The sequence below is a fragment of the Barbus barbus genome (genome assembly GCF_936440315.1).
Source record: "Barbus barbus genome assembly, chromosome: 6".
Taxonomy (NCBI): domain Eukaryota; kingdom Metazoa; phylum Chordata; class Actinopteri; order Cypriniformes; family Cyprinidae; genus Barbus; species Barbus barbus.
In genome coordinates, this window is record NC_136734.1 from 23,558,019 (window position 1) to 23,583,894 (window position 25,876).

Here is a 25,876-nt window from a genome sequence, read left to right on the forward strand (position 1 = left end):
TTGCTTTCCTTCTCTATCACTATAACTGTCTCGCCCTCCTCTGTTCAAGGCACACTGTAATTTGTTCTACAGATGGTGTAGGAATATCCCCCACTAACCAACAAGTGAATGATCATAGATGATACAAGTGCAAAAATCCCATAGACTTAAATTGAAGGAAGGACCAGAGCCATATCATAAACAATTAGGCTTGGGCTATTTCGGTTTGTGCCAAAAATAAGAATTGGCATAAGAATTTTTGTTAAGTAGCCTACGTTTTACCCATGTTTTCTAGTGTCAATGTAGCCTATGTATTATTTATATGACTTTTATGCTCGCTTTGACAACAACAACAAGGAGACAGCCACCAAGATCACACTCTCAGGAGACCATCAGACCCTCAAACTCACCTCCACAGATGTCTGCACAGCATTGAGCCGGATCAACGCATACAAGGCTGCTGGCCCCGACGGCATTCCTGAACGTGTGCTCAGGACATGTGCAGAGCAGCTCGCAGGGGTCTTCACAGACATTTTCAATCTGTCACTCACCCAAGCAATGGTGCCAACATGCTTTAAGTCCACATCCATTGTGCCAGTGCCGAAACACTCCTCCCCATCGTGCCTGAATGACTACCGCCCCGTAGCACTCACACCCATTGTTATGAAGTGCTTTGAGCGACTGGTCCTGGCACACCTCAAGAACTGCCTCCCACCCACACTGGACCCACACCAATTTGCCTATAGAAGCAATAGAAGCACTGAGGATGCAGTAGGCACAGTACTGCACTCGGTACTCACACACCTGGAAAACAACAACACATATGCACGGATATTGTTTGTTGATTTCAGCTCAGCATTCAACACTGTCATTCCGTCCAAGCTGACCACTAAACTTGGAGACTTGGGTGTTAACACCTCCCTTTGCAGCTGGATTATGGACTTTCTGACCAACAGACCTCAGCATGTTAGGTCAGGCCTCACCTGCTCCACCACCATCACACTCAACACCGGCGTACCACAGGGCTGTGTGCTGAGCCAATTTCTCTACTCCCTCTACACCCATGACTGCAGGCCTGTGCATGGATCCAACTCCATCATCAAGTTTGCTGACGACACCACAGTGATTGGCCTCATCAGAGACAACGATGAGACTGCCTACAGGGAGGAGGTACAGCACCTGGCTGCATGGTGTGCTGACAATAGCCTGCTCCTCAACACCAGCAAGACAAAGGGACGTATTGTGGACTTCAGGAAGAAGAAAAGTGGAACGCATGACCCCATCCACATTAACGGGATGGTTGTTGAACGTGTCTCCAGCTTCAAGTTCCTGGGAACCCACATCTCGGAGGACCTGACCTGGACCACCAACACATCCAGCCTAGTCAAGAAGGCTCACCAACGCCTCTTCTTCCTTAGGACACTGAAGAAGAACCACCTGTCTCCAATCATCCAGCTGAACTTCTACCGGTGTGCAATTGAAAGCATCCTGACCAACTGCATCACAGTCTGGTATGGGAACTGCTAAGCTGCTGACCGCAAGGCACTACAGAGGGTGGTGAAAACCGCCCAACGCATCACAGGGACACCACTCCCTGCCATTGAGGACGTCCAGAGAAAACGCTGTTTACGTCGAGCTCGCGGCATTCTTAAGGACTCCTCTCACCCTGACCATAGACTGTTTAACTTACTGCCCTCTGGGAGGTGCTTCAGGAGCCTCCGAACAAGGACAAGCAGACTCAGGAACAGCTTTTTCCCTACAGCTGTTTCCCTACTAAACTCTGCCCAATGATACCCCCCTCACACACCACTACAAACTCTTCACCCCTCCCCATCATTAAATCGATTAAAAAAACAAAACAAAAAAAACAACCAATCTACACACTGAGTACTATGTACTGTAAAGTTTTATTTCTATGCACTTTCAATGTTCATTGCACTAGTGTTTATATATCTTAATTTATAGCTTATTCATATCCATTTGTAATTATTTTCATAGTTTTTGCTCATAGTGTACATACATTTACTGCACAATCCATCTGTATAGTATGTTCATATCACCCATCTCTATATCATACTGATAGTATTTAAAAACTTGTAAATTAAGTCCATAGTACTACTGCCTTATCTGTATATTCTGTACATATGTAACATATTGTAGGCACTGTATATCCTGTACCTCTGCTTATTGCACTTCTGGTTAGATGCTAACTGCATTTCGTTGCCCTGTACCTTACATGTGCAATGACAATAAAGTTGAATCTAATCTAATCTAATCTAATAGGCCTATTTTAATAATATGATAGCCTAATATTAATTGCATTCTGATAGGCCTAATATTTTACATGATATATTATTTTGGGGGTATATAAAAAATTAAAACACAACAAAAAATACAGAGCAGAGATACAAAATGTAAGGCCTAGGGCAGGCTATCTCTGATCAAATAAACACGTCTCTAAAAACTACAATATCCTATTACACACAAATGAACAAATTACTCAATATATTGCTTTAAATTAATTGAATCAAATTACATAAACATTTTAAAGGTCACTGAATTTTGTTCATGGTACAGCATGTACAGCTTGTTGATGGTAAATTATTGCGTAATTTCTTTGACTGGAAACAGCAGTGTTGTAATGTCCTGCTGAAGTAGCCTATGCATATTTTGTCATCAAGACAAAAAAGTACACAGACTAGCGAAAGATATAGGTGTGGGTTCCAAAGAATCAGTAGTTGATGAAAAAGTGAGAGCGCCTTAGAAACACTGGTAAGTTAGACTGCCATGTGTCGTGTGATGCAGTGAATACAAGGAGATCGCCGTCTGGTCTTCAGAGGGTTAAATTTCACTTTGAGGGGGAGTTACCGAATCTGCAGTAACATCAGAGCACATTCCTCAGAGCTGCCAACATCCCGGGAATAAGATCTTCGCCGTCAACATCTCAGACCAATATCCCGGGAATATACCTTCTGCACTACCGGACACGCGTCGACTCTGTTGTCAAGCCGCGTTTTCTCTGCCGGTTCGGAGTATGCGAGCTCCAGGATCCGCTCAATGTCTTAACGTAGGTGTGTATAACGTTTTCCTAAATTAATGTAGTAGCCTACTGTGTTTGAAAACCTGACGTTTTCCGACAGCTATTGAAACGGATCTCGTGCTTTAAACAAACGAATGAACGGGAGGGAAAAGAATTCGGGGTTTTATTTCATTTTTTAATAATAGCGGTCTGTTTCCATTCACTGCAGCAGGAGCTCTGTTATTGTCTAAAGTCCTCATATTGCCTTTTACAGATTGAGTCGTCGATACATTCTTGAATCTCCAGGCATTTACGGGTCTTAGGAAAATGAGGAATATGCTATTGATATCAGTATGAAATCTATCCCACGTCTGTTTCTTTGTGCAGATAGGACCTGTTGATTTTAAACGATTCTCCTTCAAATCCAGTGAAACACGGGTTGATACGACTCTGATGTTGGCTGCTGGTCTGACCTAAATTCATAGATGTTTGCATTCATCAACAGTGACCACATCCGATGTCAAACAGCTTCATGTTGATACCACACTCATATGCATTCACGAGGTATAGCTTATGGCAGAAAATAAAACATACAATAGCATGATCAGCATTTGAATGTTTTAATATCAGTTTAAAACAGCCTCCTCATCTTCATGTCTAAAGTTAAACTGTGAGACCTCATACAGTAGGCTAGTTTTGTATTTTCTCATTCAAGGTGCATCATCGCTAAAACCAAATTTTTTAGATTTCTCAGCAGAATCACAGGAGGCCCACGGATGATAATGTCCTCATAAAGGCTACTACTGTGTGTTATAACCTTAAATAATGCTGTGCACAAGCGGCACACAAGCTTAGGTGACTCCGTTTACTTTTGGTTCCAGGTATGATCTCAGTTCCAGGGAATATATATCATTAAGTCCCGGTAGATCTTAATGACAGTGCAAGACTTGGAAAAGCTAAGCCTTTAAACGTGAGCATTGCCAGGGTGGCGTTAGAGTAAGAGTGGTGACAAGACAAGAGAAATTTCAGTCACTTTAACTGTAAGGCCTACAGTTTCTTCCTTTCCCTGTATGGCATTTTCATCCTCTTTTCTGCTTCACCATCCCCCATAATACTTAAAGAGGAGGAAATGCCACAGCAAATACATTCCTGTTCCTCTCACAAAACTGGAAATGTCGAGGGAACATTTAACTCTTTTATAGTGAGCTCACTTTGATGTCGTCAGAGAATAAAAACCTATTTGAAACGTTGAAGGAAAACATCTTTGTTCCTCACATTGGATATGGACAGATGCTTTCAATCTTATTGAAAACAGCAAATGTGCTTTTACTTAAGTATGTGTAAATGACTTTACCAAGGACGAGTAGCCAACTCATTTAACAGTTTAAAATGTGAATTAGCATTTAAAAATGATGCTGGGTATGAGTCACGTCAAGACATTCTTCTTTCTCCTGTTGGTACGATGTGTGCTGTTTTATTGGAACCAGATGTTGGCACTCAACGTAGTTTCTCTTCTGTCCCTCATTCTGAACTCTTCAAATGCTATCCAGCACCTTTCCCCTCTTCCTTCTCTCTTCATAAAAAGACTAACATATTTCAGGGGCGAAAGTAGTCCAAAAAAGAGAGAAACAAAGGCAACTTTCCATCACTTTGCACTTCAATAAGACTCTTCTCCACTAACTCTGCAGTCTTTTCCTGCCTCTGACATTTTATTAGACAAAAGGGACTGCTATTGTATTTCATTGTGGACATATATAGGTCAGCAGAGAAGTCATGGCAGCTCTTTTATGTTTAGATTGGTATTTTACTGTGGCGGCCACATGCTGAGGTAAGTGACTTTTGCCCCAAGTGTTTGTTTGTTCTGCACTTTCCCCCTCCAAAACAAAAGGAATGAAATGTAAAGAAAAAATAAGTGGTTTAGGGTCAGATGTGGAAGCCTTTGCTTTCAACATTATCTGCTGAGATGACACTTGACCTCCACACACTTAAAGGGATAGTCCACCCAAAATAAAAAAATGTGCATATATTACATATATTGAAGAGATGCACTGATCAACCAGCCAGGCACCAGAATCAGATGATTTTCTGTATGATCTATATACAGAAGTTACAGCCTCCAAATATATTATATATTTGATATTAAAATATATTTTTTTGTGTTCCATAGAAGAAAGTCATACAGGTTTGGAACATGATAGAGTGTAAGTTTTTTTGCTGTGAACTATCTCTTTAAATGTGTGGCGGTCACATTTTATCCTCTCAGATAATGCAGGAATGAAATGCTTCCTTATCTCGCTATAAACCCATTTTCTTTATTTTCTGGATGGTCTCTAATAAATAAGGTGTAGATTTCTCCATGGAATCAACTTGTACAATGACGTCCATCTTTTGGCTTATCAGAAGGGGCTTTGACCCATGACAGGATAAATCCTTGTCCTTCTTGTTCAGGACAGAAACTTTGGAAATCATTAGGACATTTCCTGCATTTTTGCCTTAACTGAATCGCTCCATTTCACCTTTTATACAAAACGCTATTTACAGTATAGTTTCACAAACGACATACTTAAATCCTCTGTAAGTACATTGAGTCCAAGGTTTGTGTATAAAACACATGTATTTACAGTATTCTGTTCATTTCATATCTCTTGAGCAATCCTGTGGCTTACTGTACTGTTTGTTTTCATTTCATTTCATTAAACATCATTTCAGTGAATTATTGTGTGAAAAGAGGATTTTCCTTTGCTTGGTGTTCCATAAAGAGTTTGTTTTGTCACTAGATGACCCCAGTTATGGTGTTATGGGCTAGGCAGTGTTTGTACACTAGACATTTAATGCTTCTTTTGTAGCAGGTCTGGAACACCTGAACGACCACACAAACAGAGAGCTAAAATTATGGGTTACTGCGCTTTTTAAATGTTTTTACTTTTAAAAACCTCTACTTATCATGGGACCTCATGCTGAGAAGATTAATTGTATAATGATTTCCTGTGAGAAAGCCTACATGACATATTCAACCTTCATTTTGAGAAATCATTATACAGGGTCTGCCTTAGTAGTACGGTTACGCTTTGAGGACCCCAGAGGTTTAATGAGGGGCAGTCTGACTAGATGTCTATGAATATCATTCTATAACACTTTAGCAGTGGGTTTGGTCTCCTTCTTCTGTGCTATTTGAAGCACAAGTTAAAGTATCTAGCCTGTAGTACAATAACATTGTACTATTCTAGTACTCAACTGGAATTTGGTACAGTTGCACTAATTTATTGCTTTCAGGTTTGGATTAATATTCTGATTTATACGTACGTATAAATTGATAAATGTAAATGTAGCTGAATCTTTTATGTTAATAGACTTTTATACTAATATATATATATATATATATATATATACATACATACATACATATACAAACAGTGGTGTGAAAAAGTGTTGGCCCCTTCCTGATTTTTTTATTTTTTTTAATGTTTGTCACACTTTAATGTTTCAGATCATCAAACCAATTGAAATATTAATCAAAGATAACACAAGTAAACACAACATGCAGTTTTTAAATGAAGGTTTTTTTTATGAAGGGAAAACAAAATCCAAACCCACATGGCCCTGTGTGAAAAAGTGTAATTCAGAAATTCAGGAACAAATGCGAAAGAAAGTCATTGAGATCTATCAGTCTGGAAAAGGTTATAAAGCAATTTCTAAAGCTTTGGGACTCCAGCGAACCACAGTGAGAGCCATTATCCACAAATGACAAAAACATGGAACAGTGGTGAACCTTCCCAGGAGTGGCCGGCCGACCAAAATTACCCCAAGAGCGCAGCGACGACTCTTCCACGAGGTTACAAAAGACCCCACAACAACATCTAAAGAACTGCAGGCCTCACTTGCCTCAGTTTAGGTCAGTGTTCATGACTCCACCATAAGAAAGAGACTGGGCAAAAATGGCCTGCATGGCAGAGTTCCAAGACGAAAACCGCTGCTGAGCAAAAAGAACATAAAGGCTCGTCTCAGTTTTGCCAGAAAACATCTTGATGATCCCCAAGACTTTTGGGAAAATACGCTGTGGACTGACAAGACAAAGGTTGAACTTTTTGGAAGGTGTGCGTAAAAGTAACACAGCATTTCAGAAAAAGAACATCATACCAACAGTAAAATATGGTGGTGGTAGTGTGATGGTCTGGGGCTGTTTTGCTGCTTCAGGACCTGGAAGACTTGTGATAAATGGAACCATGAATTCAGCTGTCTACCAAAAAATCCTGAAGAACAATGTCCGGCCATCTGTTCGTAACCTCAAGCTGAAGCGAACTTGGGATCTGCAGCAGGACAATGATCCAAAACACACCAGCAAATCCACCTCAGAATGGCTGAAGAAAAACAAAATGAAGACTTTGGAGTGGCCTAGTCAAAGTCCTGACCTGAATCCTATTGAGATGCTGTGGCATGACTTTAAAAAGGCGGTTCATGCTCGAAAACCCTCCAATGTGGCTCAATTACAACAATTCTGCCAAGATGAGTGGGCCAAAATTCCTCCACAGCGCTGTAACAGACTCATTGCAAGTTATCGCAAACTCTTGATTGCAGTTGTTGCTGCTAAGGGTGGCCCAACCAATTATTAGGTTTAGGGGGCAAGCACTTTTTCACACAGGGCCATGTGGGTTTGGATTTTGTTTTCCCTTCATAATAAAAAACTTCATTCAAAAACTGCATGTTGTGTTATCTTTGATTAATATTTAAATTTATTTGATGATCTGAAACATTAAAGTGTGACAAACATGCAAAAAAAATAAAAAATCAGGAAGGGGGCCAACACTTATTCACACCACTGTGTATATATATTATACTGTATGTGAAATAGATTGGTTTATACATTCACCGAGGCTGCATTTATTAGCAAAAATCCAGTAAAAACTGTAATATTATGAAATACAATTTAATCCTGTGATGTAAATACTGAATTTTCAGCAGCCATTTCTCCAGTCTTCAATGTCACATGATCCTTTATAAATCATTAGAATATCCTGATTTGCTGTTCAAGAAGCAAGCTTATTATTAGCAGTGTTGAAAACAGTTGTGCTGCTTTGAATTCTCTATGTAATTGATTCGTCTTTTTGAAAAGTGAATTGTAATTAACATTTCTTTATGTGAGGCTTTGTGTGTACTGTGTGCCTTTTCCTCATTTTGTTTGATTATGTGTCTTGGATGATGGATTGTGTGTTTGCTGTGCAAAGCCAGCCTGTGAGTGCAGCACTATGAAAAGAGTTGCCCATACCTGTCAAGGGTTGCCATAGCAACCCTCACAATCCAAAGCCATAAGGGTCATACAATTATTGGCTAGCCACATGTTACATTTGAATTGCAAAATGTTACAAGAATCAATATCATTATCACCTCAGCCTCCAGCTTCTTCTCTGATCTCCATTCTCAAACAGTTCTTTAGCCTCAGCCAGTAACTGAAGGAGTCTTATGCGGAGGTGTTCTGAGGCCATTAAATACATCGATCGGTCCTGCATGTGGCATGAGTACAATCAGGTCTTTGTTCCTGGTACACTGTGTGTTCCGTCTAGTTATCCAGTGTCCTGTTGACAACTGACAACACACCCCTGGAGATTTTGTCTGTCTAGTGTGTTTACCTCAGAGCTCTGAGATTCTTGGCATTGAGCTGGGGAGGATGTGTCTTGGCTTTCCTTTTTTTCATGTGGATATTTACGCATACTCCATAGCTTATGTTAAGCGACAGGCTTGGGGCCAGGGACAGGGAAAAGGAAAGATGGTGTTTATATACCCATTCTTAGACCTCTCCGGCTCCAGTGCTGAAGACCTGCTGAGATGCCAGTGAGGAGAAAATGAGGTCTTCTCAGGCCAGCGTGCAAATATTGATGTTTTTCTTGCACTTTGACCAGGAAGTACTACAGTCATGTGAGGAAGAGTGCTAAAAATGTTTTAAAGATACAAGAGCCCATATACAACATCTTATGCCTCATATGGCGACCATATGGTTGGACGGAATATAGAGTTCACTACGTTACATTGGCCAGCAGAAGAGCATGAATAGTCTGTTTAGACAAAACGGTCCAATTGTGTGCTTGAGGCCATGTAGTCAATGTAACATGAGAGTTTTTTTAAGTATTTAGACCGCAATTTATGAAGTGGTAATGGATATGTTTTTGTAATTAAACATGTCACATTTATTTTTCAGATGTAACACATTAGGAGATTTTGCTTGTGTACAAAGCAAACAAAACACTGCACTAGGCATAATGTGAGGTCTGTCTATAGGGATACACTAATTCCTGCAAATGTTTACATTTTTCTCTTATGTTTCCCGTAGACTGTGTTTCTGTGCGTTGGATAAGATCCAAAAATGAGCAGAAACTATAAACAATGACAACTTTGACTTTTTTAAAGCTTTTCGCACTCTGTGGTTTATTAAAGCATGTTGAGTGAAATGGATGTGTTTTATTATTAATGTTAAAACAACAAAATGCACTTGCAAATAACTATACTCTTAGTATAAGTAATATACACTGATCAAAAGCTTGTGGTCAGTAAAACCGTTAAGTTTGGGATGCTATTTAAGAAATTCATATTTTTATTAAGCAAGAAACCAAGACTTTCACAATGTTACAAAATTGTATATTTAAAATATATGCTGTTCTTTTGACTTTGTTCGTTAAAGAATCCTGCAAAAATGTGATTTCCACAAAGAAATATTAAGCATAACACTGCACAACTGTTTTTTAACACTGATTCAGCAAGATCAAAAGTTAGAGTAAAGTCTATAATGTTACAAGAGATTTTTATTTAAAATAGAAGCTCTTCTTTTGAACTTTCTATTCATTATTTATCACTAGATAATCAGACAAGTTTCTTAAGCACGTAATGAGCATATCAGAATGATTTTTTAAGGATCATGTGACTGCTGAAAATGTAGCTTTGCCATTACAGAAATACATTTTAAAATATGTTAATTGAAATTGTAATAATTTTCACAATATGACTATTTTTTACTGTATTTTTGATCAAAATAAATGCAGTCTGGGTGAGCATAAAGGACTTCTTTCAAAAAAAGTATTTATTATCCAGTCAGATTTTGTTCTGTTTTAATATCTTTTAAAATGTATTTCTGTGATGGCAAAGCTGAATTTTTAATAGGCATTACTCAAGTTTTTAGTCAGAGTTACTTATTTACTACAAAGAACTTTCATAGGATGCAGTGCACCATGTCAGTATCTCTCAACTGTGTCAGTTTCTGTTACTACTCACCTTTGAACACCTGAATAAATACTGAATGGCTTGGATATCCTTCCAGGAATTTAGTGCTCATAAATTGATAATACTGAGATAATGGCATTTTAAAGATATCTTTGGACAACTAAATTACCTAAACGTGTATGGATGTAAATGTGTATGTAAAAGCGTATGAGCTATTCTCGCAGTCTTGGTCTGAATTGTTATTTAGGTGTGCCTGCTAACAGTGGCAGTGTGCTAGATATAAACACGGTATTTGTTGCAGACTTAATAGGATCAGGGTGTCAGCTAGAGACCAAGACTTTATTCCTGTCTAGGACATGTTAATAGCTCACCAGCATGACACATTCTTCCTTTTTTCCATTCTTCCTTTTTGCCACTGCATTTGTGGATGTTTTGTGCCATGGTCTCTCTGTCTACCATGAGTTGCCAACAGCTGCCATTCAGGGGAAGGGCAGGTGGTACTCTTTACTCTTATAATAGAATCTGCTCACTAGTTATAGATGACCAGCAGAAGTCTGGGGTCACATGAGGGTCGCCGGTGTGAGAGGTGAAGCTGATTATGGGTTAGAAACCTATTTATGTCTGGTGAGACACAAAAGCATACCATTTTGAGTTGGTCTAGATAACAACTTTGATTACAGGGAAAAGAATATAGCCTATTTTAGAAACTGTGAATTTATTTGGGACTTTGATTCATAAATGACAGCTTCTACACTCTAAAGAAACGCTGGGTAATATATGGACGAACCCAGTGATTGGGTTGTTTAGTCCCAGCGGTTGGGTTACTGGCCAGAAGGTTGGGTTAAACATTTAACCCAGCTGTTGGTAGAAAACAACCCAGCATGTGTTCTGTTCAGTATTTATCCAGCACTAGGTTGTATTTAACCCAGCTTCTTTTAGTGTACAAAGTGATATTTTAGTATTATTTATATTTATTGAGTTAAACTTTTTTTTTATTTTTCAGTTTTTAATTTGTTTAATATTTAGTTCTTAATTTTGTCATGTGCTTTTGTAACCCCCCCAGTATTACTATTGATGTTTCATTTCTTTTTTTAGTTTTAGTTCAGTTTTAGTTTAATTTGCAGTAATGTACGTACTTTTGTCATGTGCTTTCATAATTATGTGTAATGTTTTTAGTACTTAAACTTATAATTATGTGTTATTTTCTTTTGTACTTAAACTTATTTCAGGTATTTGCCAAGGCAACATTTCTAATTTTCCTTTAATTAAAATTTTCATCTATTTATATTTAATTTTTTCAGCTTTGTTTCAAAAAACAATAGTTTGTTTTAATAGATGGAGACGGTTAAGAAGTTTATTATGGTTAATCTGTTAACAATCTTAACATTCTAAGTTGTTTTTAATTACATAACATTATTGCAACATTGTGTGGAATGTTCTACAGGAAGGATATTTCAAGGAAAAGAGTTGGGGCCTGTTAAATGTGTGTATATTTATAGGGAGCTTGAGTCAGTGGATGGATGAGGGTAAAAACATCACAAATATTTTTATGTATGAGTGGCTTGGATTTTTTTTTTTTTTTTTTTTTTTAATTGAAAACAAATGTTCAAAAATAGCCAGTCTGTGGTATGAAGAAGGTGGAGAATGAATAGATCCCAGATGGAAGGGAAGCTCTGACTTCCTGTCTTTGGGTGCAGGGCAGGATAATTGCAGTGCAGAGACAGCGGGAGATACGGTATAGGCTAAGGGTGCTATGGTCCTGTAATGGATATGCCAAGCAAGGACAGGTTAGAGAATACACAAATGTCTCAGTGACCTATCACCTCAGATAAGTCTCGAGGAGAGCCAGTTATCTGTATTAACTCAAAACATGAATGTCACGTGGTGCGTTAAAGGCATTGAGTGGAGAATATTTATGGCTGAACAATGCAGTCACCACAGCAAAATGCTCTAGAGTCCAGGATGTTTATTCAGCTTCTGTTTAAGCACAGCTACTTTGATTTATAGTATTCCCTGTGTATTTATCCAGTCTGCTGGAATGAAACCTGAGCTGGTTAGCACATTATTGGAAAGTATTGTATGAGTTAGCACATTACCTAAGCAGTATGAGTTCAGAGAGCAAGTGGTCAGCACACGCTAAACAAAATTCACCAACTTCTGACATGGAATTCATCATCAATTATTGTGTTGTCATGCTATAATGCTTGTCTCAGCACTCCAAGCTGTGACTAACATGAACGGGAAAATGTATGCGTGTTCATATGCATTTTCGTCAGATATCATATCATTAGAGTGCATGCCAGTGTTTCCTGAATACAACAATAAACACAGAGCAAGCTGTAATGCAAACAAATGACTCTTTGAACTGGTTCTTTTTAATGAGTCGTTCAGAGTTGTCACAACTGGCTCCCTCACTGAACCTCAAGTTATAGTTTCGGTTCCGTACGATTCAAAATTACCCAGGAATTGTCACTGTGATGTGTACTTTAGGTCCATGAAAATTATTCTATTTACTGACTGATTAGTCATATAACAACATGTAAGTAAATATAATGTTCACAACAGAGTTTATGTATTTTGTAATAAATCATTTTTTAAACACTTAAATATTTTACAAAATGTAGCCTATTGATTATTGTTTGCTGAATGTGATCCAAATGTAAAGTTGAATTGACTTTAAGTTAAACTTTGTTGGGTTGACTTATTGGAAACATAATAAACACACAATCCCAGGGTGATGTTTATAAGTTATGATACAAATGTAATCAGGATCACCATATGATTTACAGCATCGATGAATTTATACTTAATACAACAACACAAACTAGTCTATATAATTGAAATAATTGAAATTTAACAGCTGAAAAAGTAACCTGGCTCCTAAATGTTTCATCGTAGTAGCAAATAGCTACTAAGCTACTGAGGACTTCTAAAAGCTACTAAATCCTTTCCCTGTTTTGATTTCTCTCTCTTTCCTTCCTCTTTAGTGCGGGCACAGCTGAGCATGGTCCACTGCTGAGTTAAGCTGTGGTGCACACACTGCAGAGGAGAGCAAGAGTGCTTCAACTGATCCTGTCTTCACACTTGTTTTGCACAAGGCTGGCCTCCAAACATGTCTGCAGAAGTGGAATCCAGCACACCCCCGGTCGAGCAGGCACCTTTCAAGACACCCTCCAAAAAAGAAAAGAAAAAGGGTATGTGACAGGGCAGGGGTCTTCACTTGGCACTTCTCATTATCTTGCTTTGTTAGTATACAGGCCAGACCTTGGGTTCAAAATGTTCAAATGCAAATGGTTCAAATACTTTTACATCATTTTTTCTCAAGCACAGCGTTGCCAATCATTGTCTAAAGGGCTGCAATCTTTTTTTTCTTTTTACTTAATTGGTGAGTGAAACTTCTTTATTATAAGATGATATGTAATGTATTGTTATAAGAAAGTACAAAAACTTAGTAGATGTCTTTGCTGACCTACTTGTCTCTACTAGCACATCATTAGTGGTATAGTGAGTGTCCCGCTGAGGTTTACTGTGAGTCTCTTGCTGTGTGTGAGCTAGCGTCCACATCCCCAGAGCACCTACAAAAATCATGCTTGATCCACAACAAACATGTAATGAACCTATTCTGTGGTAAAACTAAGCCCTCATAAGAGTTTTGAAACCTGAAAACTTCTATTGTACTTGCCACCTCCGTAAATGAAAAGGCAGCTTGTTTGGAGATTTGATCTGAGAATTTACATGAAGTTAAGAACTGGTTAAGGAAAATATTTTGAGATTACATCCATGATTTATGGTTCAGTCTGGAATCCAGAGGATTTACCATATTGTTCTCTGGCTGTACAGTTGGAAACAGTTAAAAATGATTTAATAGTTATGTATTGACCTAAATTCATCAGTTTATTGAAAAACGTTAGCTTTCTTTGGAAGGTTTCATTTATTATTTTGTTGTTGTGGAATGTTAATCATGGGTGGGCTTTTTATTAGTTTCACAGGAAATTACTTTAAGCCTTTTGACATTTTAATATATTTTGATGTCCTCATCTCAGATGTGCAGGTTTAACTTATTTATCTATTTGAATATATTACCATTTCCCTTCTATAGAACACAGAAGCATTGTGCTTGTTTGCAGCCTAATTGCAATAGTAAAAGCAAATTACAAAATCTGGTAGTACAAAATTGAAGCACCATGTTTTCTGTATTCTCATACATTTAGCATATTTTCAGCAAATTTTGGATGTTAGATCAGACTTTCTCTATTTAAACCTAATCTGAATCACTTTTGTGGTACTTAAATGCAATGCCAACGCAGTAGTAGCATGATGATTATGCAATTGTTTATGACCTAGTGATTACAGTTGACAAATTAAGGTCTTTACGGTACAATAAGGCACCAAGAGGACTATTTGAAGAGGACTAGGAGTTCATCCGATTCCTTGACATGTCGTGTAGCGCAGCGCAAAGTTGGCGAACAGCCACCTGCAGAAACTTAAAATCCTCCGTCCAGAGCTCCAGGGGCCTCTTTGACCCAATATTTCTCTGGATTTATTTTTCTAAGCTGGAACCTGGTGCACAGTGGTATTGTTTGTCTTGCCTAGCTCATTCATACCAACAGAGAGCACTAGTGATGGATTCCATTGCAGTCCTGTTGCTGTTTCCACAATACCTTCCAGCTGCGACTGCAAGACACTCTCCAACATGTCTATTTATGAGCCTTTTCCACAGGCATGAAAACAAGCAGAATGATTCCCACAGTCTCATGCTGAGGAGCCAGCAGTGATTTGGGTGAGGAGGTGCATCTGGGGTTGAAGGAGGTCTTTCATAGTGTTGGACACCGAAACGAAAATATAATGCTGCAACATCACATTTGATCCTTCAACCCCATCGTTATTGCATGTATAGGCCTATTTTTCTCTCATATATTTAACTTTTTTATGGATGGATATGTTTTTGGCTTTTAAGTCAACTCTTAGATTTAGACTGGCACAAAAATGGCATAGTTTTCCTTCATGATCAGGCTCATTTGTGAGCAATAAGACATTTTTTCAGTATGTTTTTCATTTCTCTGCCCACTTCATCTCACGAGATCTTTATTTTCATTTGTTAGATTATGCATTAATAAATGACAGTTGACACTGAACACAAATAAATAAAGAAGTCAGATCTAAATAAAAATAGATCTAATGAAGAGTTGCCAAGTTCTGCTGAAATATCAGTTTCTGATATTTTTTGCAGATGATGAGGTTGTGGGATGTAAAAGCATCTGAAATACACAATTGAGCATCCATTTATGTAAAAACAAATATTTTTAATAAAAATTGAGAGCCCTTCACAATGTTAACAAGGTAAGTGTGATATAAAGTCATGGGATAACTTTAATGTTTATTTGTGACTGGGTATGTTTATGCATAAACCCAAGTAATAATAAAAAAATCTAACAATACGGATCATAAATTCACCATTTCTGTTACTTAGTAGAGAGAATTATCCTCAACTGAGTAGAGCTCCTCACACATGCATGTTCTAAAAAGAGGAAAATACACAATTGTTAGGAAAGCAATTTAAAAGTTAAAATGTATTGCCATTTTAAGAAAGAAATCAATTACCTGTTGAGAGTGATCGTCTGTGTAGTTGACTGGCAGAGCTCCAGAAAACAGTTACAGATTTGAAAAACAAAAAGGCGGGAATAAAGAACCTTAAAGTCTAACACAATGATATAGCAACAGTTCTATTCAGAACCATATGTAAAGAACTCTTAAAGAACAATCTTTTTTAGTGTCTGTTTAAAGCAAGCTCATATTTATAGGTATTATATGTTCACGTTGGTTGGGAGTTGTAGAACAGAAACCTCAAGGCTGTAGAGTTCCTGCATGGGATGAATGTCAATGCTGTCCCTCAGCTTGGCCACAGAAGGCATGAGGTCTGGGCCTTCGCCAGGCTGTTCTCTCTCAGTCACTTTTTGTTTCTCTGTGTCTGGCTTTACTCCCTCTTTCTCCACCTCCGCCATCTCAGCAGTGCCACTGGCCAAAAAGGGACATCGCCACATAGTCAGCTGAGCTCTGGATTTGAACTGAGACACAGGGCAGACAGACAAAATAAATGGCAAAAATTCCAGAGAATCAAAAGGCAAGTAATGTTAGATGATAGCGAAAAGACCCAATGAAGAGGAGAGGAGTTACTTCCAAGGAAGAAGGACTGATATGAATTCTCAAACTATGGGGGTGGTGATGGCGCAGTGGATAAGACACATGCCTTTGGTGTGAGAGACCCGGGTTCGAATCCACTGTGAGACACCAATGTGTCCCTGAGCAAGACACTTAACCCCTAGTTGCTCCAGAGGCGTGCGACCTCTGACATGTATAGCAATTGTAAGTCGCTTTGGATAAAAAGCGTCAGCTAAATGAATAAATGTAAAAATGTAAATGTAATAATGTGCAAATAATGTGGCACATATTCAAAACAATGCAATTTCAGGGTTAGAATGTGGCCAGACAGTTATATTAAAACATGCATTGGGAGGAACCTGATAAAACGCCATGATCAGCATATCAGCGGCTCTCTGACGCACTTTGTTCATTTTAATCAGCCTCCTTCAGATCTTTTTGCGCCATTGAGCAATCGCACATATTTTGATGAGCATCTGGCTAACTTTCTGACATTTCCAGTGATTGAATAACATTCAGACTGAGATTCGGAGCTGCTAGAGATAACTCTGTCTCTCAGACAGCTGGCACCATCAGTTCCTTCTGAATGGTATCAATCAGTCCCAGTGACACCCGTAATTATGTCGCTGAATCATTTTCTCATTCCTCTAATAGAGGATTTCATAAATGATTCTGCACTGCACTATTCATTCCCATTTTAGATGTTTTTGTTTTGAATGACAGATGCATTTGTGATGACGGCTGTAAACTATAATCAGTTAATTACATGGAGCAGTATTTTAAAAAGGTTAAATGACAGGGGCAAGTCCTGCACTACAGAAAGGACACTTAATTAGTGGTTTCATGTATGAGTGAAGAACCTGCTCTTTTCAAAAGGATAAACCATGACATCCTAAAGACATGTGCAGTTTTTTTTCCAGTCTTCAGTGTCACGTCATCCTTCACAAATCATTCTAATATGCTGATTTGGTGCTGAAAAAAAACATTCTGTGCTGCTAAATATTTCTGTGGAAACCATGATTTCTGAATCCTGGATGATGAATAGAAATGTCAAAAGAACAGCACTTATTGTTACTTTTGATCAATTTAATGGATCCTTGCTAAATAAACGTATACATTTCTTAAAAATATATATATTTTGAATGGTAATGTATATTTGCACAATTATTAAAATATATGCACATGTGTTTTTCTTTTCTTAAAATATGAATTGAAAAATTAATTTAAAATTTATTAACAGCCCAAATATTTTTAAGCCTCTGTTCAAAATCAAAATCTGTCCAGGTATCTTCTTGGTTATTTCTATCACTTGTTGGGAATTAACATAACTATCCATCCATCCATCCATCTTCTTCCGCTTATCCGGGACCGGGTCGCGGGGGCAGCAGTCTAAGCAGAGATGCCCAGACTTCCCTCTCCCTAGATACTTCCTCCAGCTCTTCCGGGGGGACACCGAGGCATTCCCAGGCCAGCCGGGAGACATAGTCTCTCCAGCGTGTCCTAGGTCTTCCCCGGGGTCTCCTCCCAGTGGGACGCGCCCGGAACACCTTCCCGGGAAGGCGTCCAGGAGGCATCCGGAACAGATGCCCGAGCCACCTCAGCTGACCCCTCTCGATGTGAAGGAGCAGCGGCTCTACTCTGAGCTCCTCCCGAGTGGCCGAGCTTCTCACCCTATCTCTAAGGGATCGCCCAGCCACCCTGCGGAGAAAGCTCATTTCAGCCGCTTGTATCCGGGATCTCGTCCTTTCGGTCATGACCCAAAGCTCATGACCATAGGTGAGAGTAGGAACGTAGATTGACCGGTAAATCGAGAGCTTCGCCTTGCGGCTCAGCTCTTTCTTCACCACGACAGACCGGTACATCGACCGCATTACTGCAGAAGCTGCACCGATCCGTCTGTCAATCTCCTGTTCCATCCTTCCCTCACTCGTGAACAAAACCCCAAGATACTTAAACTCCTCCACTTGAGGCAGGAACTCTCCACCAAACTGAAGTGGGCAAACCACCCATTTCCGACTGAGGACCATGGCCTCGGATTTGGAGGTGCTGATTCTCATCCCAGCCACTTCACACTCGGCTGCAAACCGTCCCAGTGCATGCTGAAGGTCCTGGCTTGATGAAGCCAACACGACAACGTCATCTGCAAAGAGCAGAGACGAAATCGTGTGGTCACCAAACCTGACACCCTCCGGCCCCTGGCTGTGCCTAGAAATTCTGTCCATAAAAATTATGAACAGAACCGGCGACAAGGGGCAGCCCTGCCGGAGTCCAACATGCACCGGGAACAAGTCTGACATAACTCTATATAAGTATAAATATATATTTTTTTAATTTAAATATCAGTTGTCTCAATCTCTCTACAGGTGTTTTAGGTCATTTATAACTCTTCTGTGTCACAGCAGTTGAACTTTTTTAATAAGCTTTTTAATTCTAAAGCATTAAATTATTTCTCCTTTAATATATGCCAACACACACCGTACTAATGATTAAATGAAATATTTTTCATTCTCGCAGTACTGCATTTTATGTTTTAGATTATAATCTCTGTCTTTATCATCTCTTCTCAGCTGCAGCGAGCCCAGAGAAAACAGATGAGTTCCTCCTTGCTAGGTTCAAAGGTAATGGAGTTCGCTACAAAGCCAAGTTGATTGGCGTAGATGATGTGCCTGAAGCAAGAGGAGACAAAATGAGCCAAGACTCCATGATGAAACTAAAGGTCAGTGAAAGGTCAAGCATGTTTACCTTTTAGTACACATCTTAATTGACTTCCATCAGCCTAAACTAATGGCAGAGACACTTTCACACTGCATCTTGTTTTAAAGCTTTATAGAAAATAGTGCCTTGGAAACTGTGGAAAAGAAAAAAAACAAGATTGTTAGATTTGAGAAGAAAGCTATATCGGAAGGAACCGATATCGGAATAATTTCAACAAGTTTTTCCGATATTTTTTTATATAAATATTACTGTAACTCTTATGACCTATTTCGCTTTACTGTAAGGTACTTTAAGAGACAGAAAAATCTAATTTTATTCCTACACAATTTATTTAATTGTCCAAATGGTTTGACAGACTTTTTTAGCAGGATACTGACTACATCCAGGATCAAGAAGTCAAAATATTGTTTAGTAATCAATGATTTGTCTTTTTTCTCTGTGATCACAGGGCAAGGCAGTGGCAGCTCGCTCTCAGGGCAAACACAAGCAGAGAGTCTGGGTGAACATTTCTCTCTCAGGAATCACTGTTACTGATGAGAAAACAGGGGTGCGTTTTTCTCACTCACTCTTCATTTATATGACTAGTATAAACTCTTCAACAAAAATATAATTTGATACCTAATACGCATACAGTATTCATTGTTATTTTGTTTTGACTTCTCCAGGCAACAATACTGGAGCATGCAGTAAATAAGATCTCCTTCATTGCTCGGGATGTCACTGACAGCAGAGCGTTTGGCTATGTGTGCGGTGCGGAAGGCCAGCACCAGTTCTTCGCCATTAAAACTGCACAGCAGGTCCAGTGACATTTTATTGAGCAAAGCTCTTTCCTTCCTCATACACTCATGCCTTAGGCACACACAGACAAACTTGTTCTGTCTTTTTTTTGTAGCTCTGTTATACAAAAAAAAGAAACCATTCCCCCCACTTAAAAACATTCACCCATAAACCGGCAGGAAGCATGCCTTTTAACACACTGTTTGTGTTTTCACTCAGGCGGAGCCTCTTGTCATTGACCTGAAGGATCTTTTCCAGTTAATCTTCAATATGAAGAAAAAAGAAGTTGAGGGTTCAAAGAAGGTGCGGGACCGCTTGAAATTCTGTTTAGAAGATGCTAGGCTGTATGAGCTGCTGAGAAACATTTACGGTAGTATTTAACAATGCAACAAGTTTTGTATACTGCTTTTTAATATTGTGAGGTCAGTAGGATTTTTATAAGAAATTTTAAAAATTTTAAGCAAGGATGCGTCAAATTGATAAGAAGTTACAGTAAAGGAATCTATAATGATTTAAGGATTTCTATTTAAATGCTTTTCTTTTGAACTTTTTTCTATTCAAAGAATATTATTTATTATTGAAAATAATAAGAAAATTTATTTAAACCCCAAATCAACATAATAGAATGATTTCTGAAGAATCATGGCACTGCAGACTGAGGTAATAGCTGATGAACATTCAGTTTTGCCATCACAGGAATAAATTATATTTTAAAATATATTAGCATAGGAAACATATTTTAAATTGTTATTTATTTTTGGTCAAGTAAATGCTGCTTTGCTCAGCATAAGAAACATCTTTACCTTAATAAATCTTACCAACTTCAAACTTCTCAAAGGCAATGTGAGCAGTATGTATATCATCACAAACTGAATTACTCAAACATTACTAAAGGCTTTATATAAATCTATAACACATTAGTGCATGTCTAAACGCTATTATAACATGAAGACTGGAAACATTGCTATCTAGTGTGACTTTCTGTTCAGCTGTGCTTCAGTCTTGTTTTGTGACTCTTTCACTCTAAACAAACACTCTTGTGTATAGATACTGCTTTTGCCATGTTTTGTCGGTTTTTATTTCTGACCTACTAATCAGATGTTGTTTTCTCTTTAGGATGAAAATAATAAAGTGATGGAAGTAAGTATTGAAAGATTAAACGATTTAGCTGCCAAATGTTCATATCATACTGAATATTAACTAGCATCTCAATTTCTGTCAATCTTACCTCAACAGAATGGCAGTGAAGGCTCACACAATGACAGAAAAGTAAGTATGATTTATCGTGGTATGGTTTACATATACCAAATGGTTCTGATCCTTGCAAAACAACAGTGGAAGCATTTTGTTAGTGGCCTCCAACCAGAAGGCAGAGTTAGCTGTAGAGTTGTGTCGCTCTGGCCCAGTTCCTAAAGCCCCCTGCTGGGTTGTCATCATGTTGTTGTTCACCATTTGCACACAGCACCTAAACTAGTCTCCTCAGGGGGTGAAAGCTAATGAAGTTAGCAGACAGGAAATAACTGAGACGCATCACATAGCAGCTCCGGCCATTCTCCCGCCACTCCTTTCACTCAAAGTCTTTTGGAAAAAAACACAATTCTCCTCATTCTCTTCACTGCTCATTTCCTCCTATTCATCTGCCCACAGTATGAATAGCGCTTCTCTTAGGTGTTTTGGTTACTCTGACTCTGTTTGGCTTCCATAATCTGGTCTGAATCTTGTTTTTCCTTTTTCAACTTTGTGCTGCAGGGCGTCGAACAGCTGGACTTGTTTGGAGACATGTCGACCCCACCTGACTTAAACTCTCCCTCGGTAAGACTGTTGGGCAAGAATGAGTCACACGTGCTCATGTATAAATATACACATTTAGACTGAATGTGAGACTTTTTCACTCCAGTTTTGTTTATTAATGGTTTGTATTGACGGTAACACTCTGCTTTATTAACACAAAGATACACTGACATAATTAATGTTATTTCCATGGAAATCTCTTATATACCAGCTCATTTACCCGACCAATGCAACATTATCCAAATAAGACATTACGCTGTTTGAAAGAGACTAGTGGCATTCAGACAAGTCTCATATCCTGCTATAGTCCTTGTTTAGTCTTTGGTGCTTGATTGACCTCAAATGAAGAAAATCCGTCATGGGGAGTGGAAGGCCTGGTTTTAGGCCAACGAAAATAACAAGCACTAAAATCTCAACAAGGCTCAGTTGTTTGACGACACTGCTCTTTAGAGGAGTTTAAAAGCTGTATGAGCAGGGTTTAAATTGGGCCGGGGCTGAGCCCCGGCACATAGACTCCAGGGCTCGACATTAACGCTTTATTAATGCCAGACAAGTAACATGATTAAAACATCACTAACCAAAAATAACTAACGTTATGTAAACACCAAAGCGCAAGTATTTTTCTGATTTTATTACATTTAGAGTAAGTGGCGAATAGTGGATATAGCTACTGTATAATGCACAGTATAAGGTTGTGCTGCTGAGGCGAGGTTCACGCAGCCTCTCCAGGAGAAATCAAAACACGCAACACTAAACTCAGCATACTGAGGTAAAAAATACAGTAAGGCAACATCAATCAACGTTTTCACCATTACGACTGTTTAATAGTTCTATAAACAGTTCAATGAGCAAATACAATAATAGGTCACTTATATTTTTGGTGGAACCACAGCGCATCTCAAAGCAACCATCCGATTCATTGCTGAATGATTGTGTTTTGAACGAATTCGCTGAGTCAAAGTTTCATTAGCCCATGCATAAACATCTGATGAATCTGCCGTTTGAACAAATCGTTTGAATGAACGACTCAATGACTCAATCATTAAATGCTTACTACTGGCAGCTACTGGCGTTTTAATTTCGTTGAAAAGTATCATTTCCACCATCTTGTTTGTACACTGCCTTCCAAAAGTTTGGAAACACCCCTGGCAAAGTGTGGTTTTTGGACAATATCAGCATAAATCCTTATCATTTTTTGGTGCAAATACATTAAAGTAACTTGACATTATCATTGAAGACCAGCAAAAAAAAACCCATAATAATGGCAATATATACATGTCAAAGTCAGACATGCCCCTTTGCCAGCTGTGATGCCTGGTTACTGGTTTAAACTTGGCCCAGGTTTTTAAAAGATTTTTGGGTCAGCACACCTTAATACTGTAGCTTCAACAATTGATTGCCAATTCAAAGTCAATGTTTGAATAAACTGACAGCTCGGATGCCCAGATTATGCAGAGCTGTAATAGCTGCTAATGGTGGATATTTTGATGAATCGAAAATTTTAGTTTTTTCTATGTATAAACTGTTTATGTAATAAAATATGTTTTCGTAGTTTGTGTTGTCCCTTTTCAGTGCAAAATTATCACAATATTGTCCAAAACCCCACTTTTCTAGGGCGTTTCCAAACTTTTGGAGGGCAGTGTATATTCAAAACAATTTCTCATAATTTAATGTAGTTGTATTTTTCAGTGTAAATGGTTTAATTTGATAACGAATAGATAATAACAATCACATTATTATAATTGGAATTTATAGATCAAATGTAAGAATTTGAAATTAAAGTTAATGAGATTAGTGGGTAAATGCCCTCTATAAAGGTAAAAAAAAAATGCCCTTGGATAAAATATAAAAAACATGCAGATTTATAGTCTGTGTAACAGCTGGTGAGAATATTGCATTAGAATAAATCATATTTGTAAAAAAACAAAACACACACACACAATATATATATATATATATATATATTTCCATTGTCCTCATTGGTAAGTCGCTTTGGATAAAAGTGTCTGCTAAATTACTAAATATATATATACACACATTTATTTGTTTATTATAGAAATGTAGAGGTTTTATTTTTTATGATATAAGTGCAAGTCTCTTGAAGCCAGTGGTTAAATTTGGATTTTTAATGTGGAGGGGCTCTATGGTATTGATGCAGAGTCTTATTCTTCTAACTTCTAACACTGCAATCACTGTGAGAGAACAAGTTCAGGTAATGTGTGCATATACTGTCAAGTTTATTCATTCGTTTTAAGTCATCCATTATTCAACCCTTGTTTTGTTGTCAAAAGCATGGTATATTGGGGAAAAATACATAAGCAGGGTTGCCAACTTCAGCAGAGGAGGATAAGGGACAAATGTCTTTTAGATTTCACGATTTACAATTAAAGAGAAAAAGCTAGTAGTAGCTGCCCTTGCTTCTTCCTTGATTCTTTGCTTACTGTCAAATGTATCATCTGTGTAGCATTTCCAGTATAAGGGCAATTCACAATGCTCTGTGTTTCACATCCATCTTTTGCAATTTGTTTTTCACTTTTTTTCATTGTTTTTTCACTTGTATGTAACCTACCATTCAAAAGTGTGGTCACATTTCAAATCTTACAAAACATTTCTATTTCAAATAAATTCTGTTTTTATCTTTCTATTCTTCAAAGAATCCTAAAAAATAAGTTTCCACAAAAATATGAAGCCGCATTTTTCAGCAAAGATGATAATTAAATGGTCAATAAATGTTTATTTAGCACCGAATCAGCATATTAGAATGATTTCTGAAGGATCATGTGACACTGAAGACTGGAGTAATAGCTGCTGAAAATTCTGCTTTTGCCATCACAGGATCAAAAACTAAAACATACTCAAATAGAAAAGTTATTTTAAATTATAATAACATTTCAGAATATTACTGTATTTTAAAATAAATGCTTATAAGCTTTTTAATAAAAGCTTTTCTGATTTGTTTCCCTCCCAAAATCTTACCGACCCCAAACTTTTGAATGGTAGTGTAAAACTGATTCAAATGGAAAAATGTTGTTCTTAACGGTGTGGGTATGAGATGCTAAAACTCAGGACAGACTGCATCCTGATTGGAAAATGGAATGCAGTTTTTTCCCTTAAAAACAGAACAATTCTGTATCATACAGGATGGTTGGCAGCCCTACACTTACGTCATGCATGCCCATCTTGTTAACATTTCTGATTGCTTGAACACAGCATTTACCTAAAGTTTATTTTGCTTTATGTGTGGCTTCATCTATATTATTGACATCAGCTTATTATTTATTCTTCCCTCCTTTAAATCTTCTTTCAGGAGTCTGAGGACATCCTGTTGATGGATTTGTCCACTGAGATAGACAGCAATCAGAACTGCGTTAAAGGAAACCCCTTCACCTCGTCTTCTCTCCCCAGAGCCCAGTCCAGCCTCTCGCCTGAGAACCCCTTCTCTTCTCAACGCAACTTCTTCCCCGTCCCTATCCATGACCCGTTCAGTGATGACCCATTTTCCAAAAGTGACGACCAATCAATCAGGGACGACTCTGCCACAGCCAACCATAGCCCTAATAACTTGTTTAATGGTGGCCCTAAGAATGGTGACTCTGACTACTTAGGCCAGCAGTTTGACCAACTCTCCAACAGGACAATCATCCATGCGCTCAGTAATAGCCATTGGCCTTTAGATGGCAGAGCTGCGGAAGCCACTAGCTGGACTCAGGATACTGTCCCAGTTCAAGAGCAGAACGGACATGGGAAAGCGATGCCTAATCCGTTTGTGGGAGGTTCAGAGAAAATGCAGCCGGTGCAGAATGGAGTGAAACATGAGAATGGAGGCATAGAGCCACCTGTCAATCAAACCAAGGATTCGGTCATTATAAGCCCTCCACCACTCAACATGAAAGCCGGGAGGGGCAGGAGAAGTGTAAAGGTGAGGTTGCATTGATGACACTGTTTTATTTCTTACTTTTTAATTTGATAAATAACATTCTATTTCACTTTTCAGTGCTTTCTTTTTTTCTTTCTTTCATGTCTCTTGTGACTTTAAGCTCTCTAATCTATATCTAACACCACTTCATGATTGGTAATGATGTTTGCCTCAATTTTTAATGCTTCAGTGAGTTGTACTCATAAGGTAAGGATGGATTTGCTAATGTCTTTCCCATCACATTAGGCTACATGTGGATAGATAGATAGATAGATAGATAGATAGATAGATAGATAGATAGATAGATAGATAGA

General features: G+C 38.3%; 1 protein-coding gene across 1 annotated transcript in view; it reads left to right on the top strand.

The window, feature by feature from the left end:
* The first annotated feature begins 2,834 nt into the window (after positions 1–2,834).
* LOC306870810 (disabled homolog 2-like) overlaps positions 2,835–25,876 on the top strand; it is a 28,364-nt gene continuing 5,322 nt past the window's right edge. Inside the window, exons 1-10 of the mRNA XM_079418237.1 lie at positions 2,835–3,050; positions 13,192–13,398; positions 18,931–19,079; positions 19,527–19,625; positions 19,744–19,875; positions 20,075–20,158; positions 20,972–20,995; positions 21,092–21,124; positions 21,605–21,667; positions 24,954–25,565. Of these exons, the coding sequence (XP_079274363.1) occupies positions 13,317–13,398; positions 18,931–19,079; positions 19,527–19,625; positions 19,744–19,875; positions 20,075–20,158; positions 20,972–20,995; positions 21,092–21,124; positions 21,605–21,667; positions 24,954–25,565 (1,278 nt within the window). The 5' untranslated portion in view covers positions 2,835–3,050; positions 13,192–13,316. The remainder of the gene's footprint in view (positions 3,051–13,191; positions 13,399–18,930; positions 19,080–19,526; positions 19,626–19,743; positions 19,876–20,074; positions 20,159–20,971; positions 20,996–21,091; positions 21,125–21,604; positions 21,668–24,953; positions 25,566–25,876) is intronic.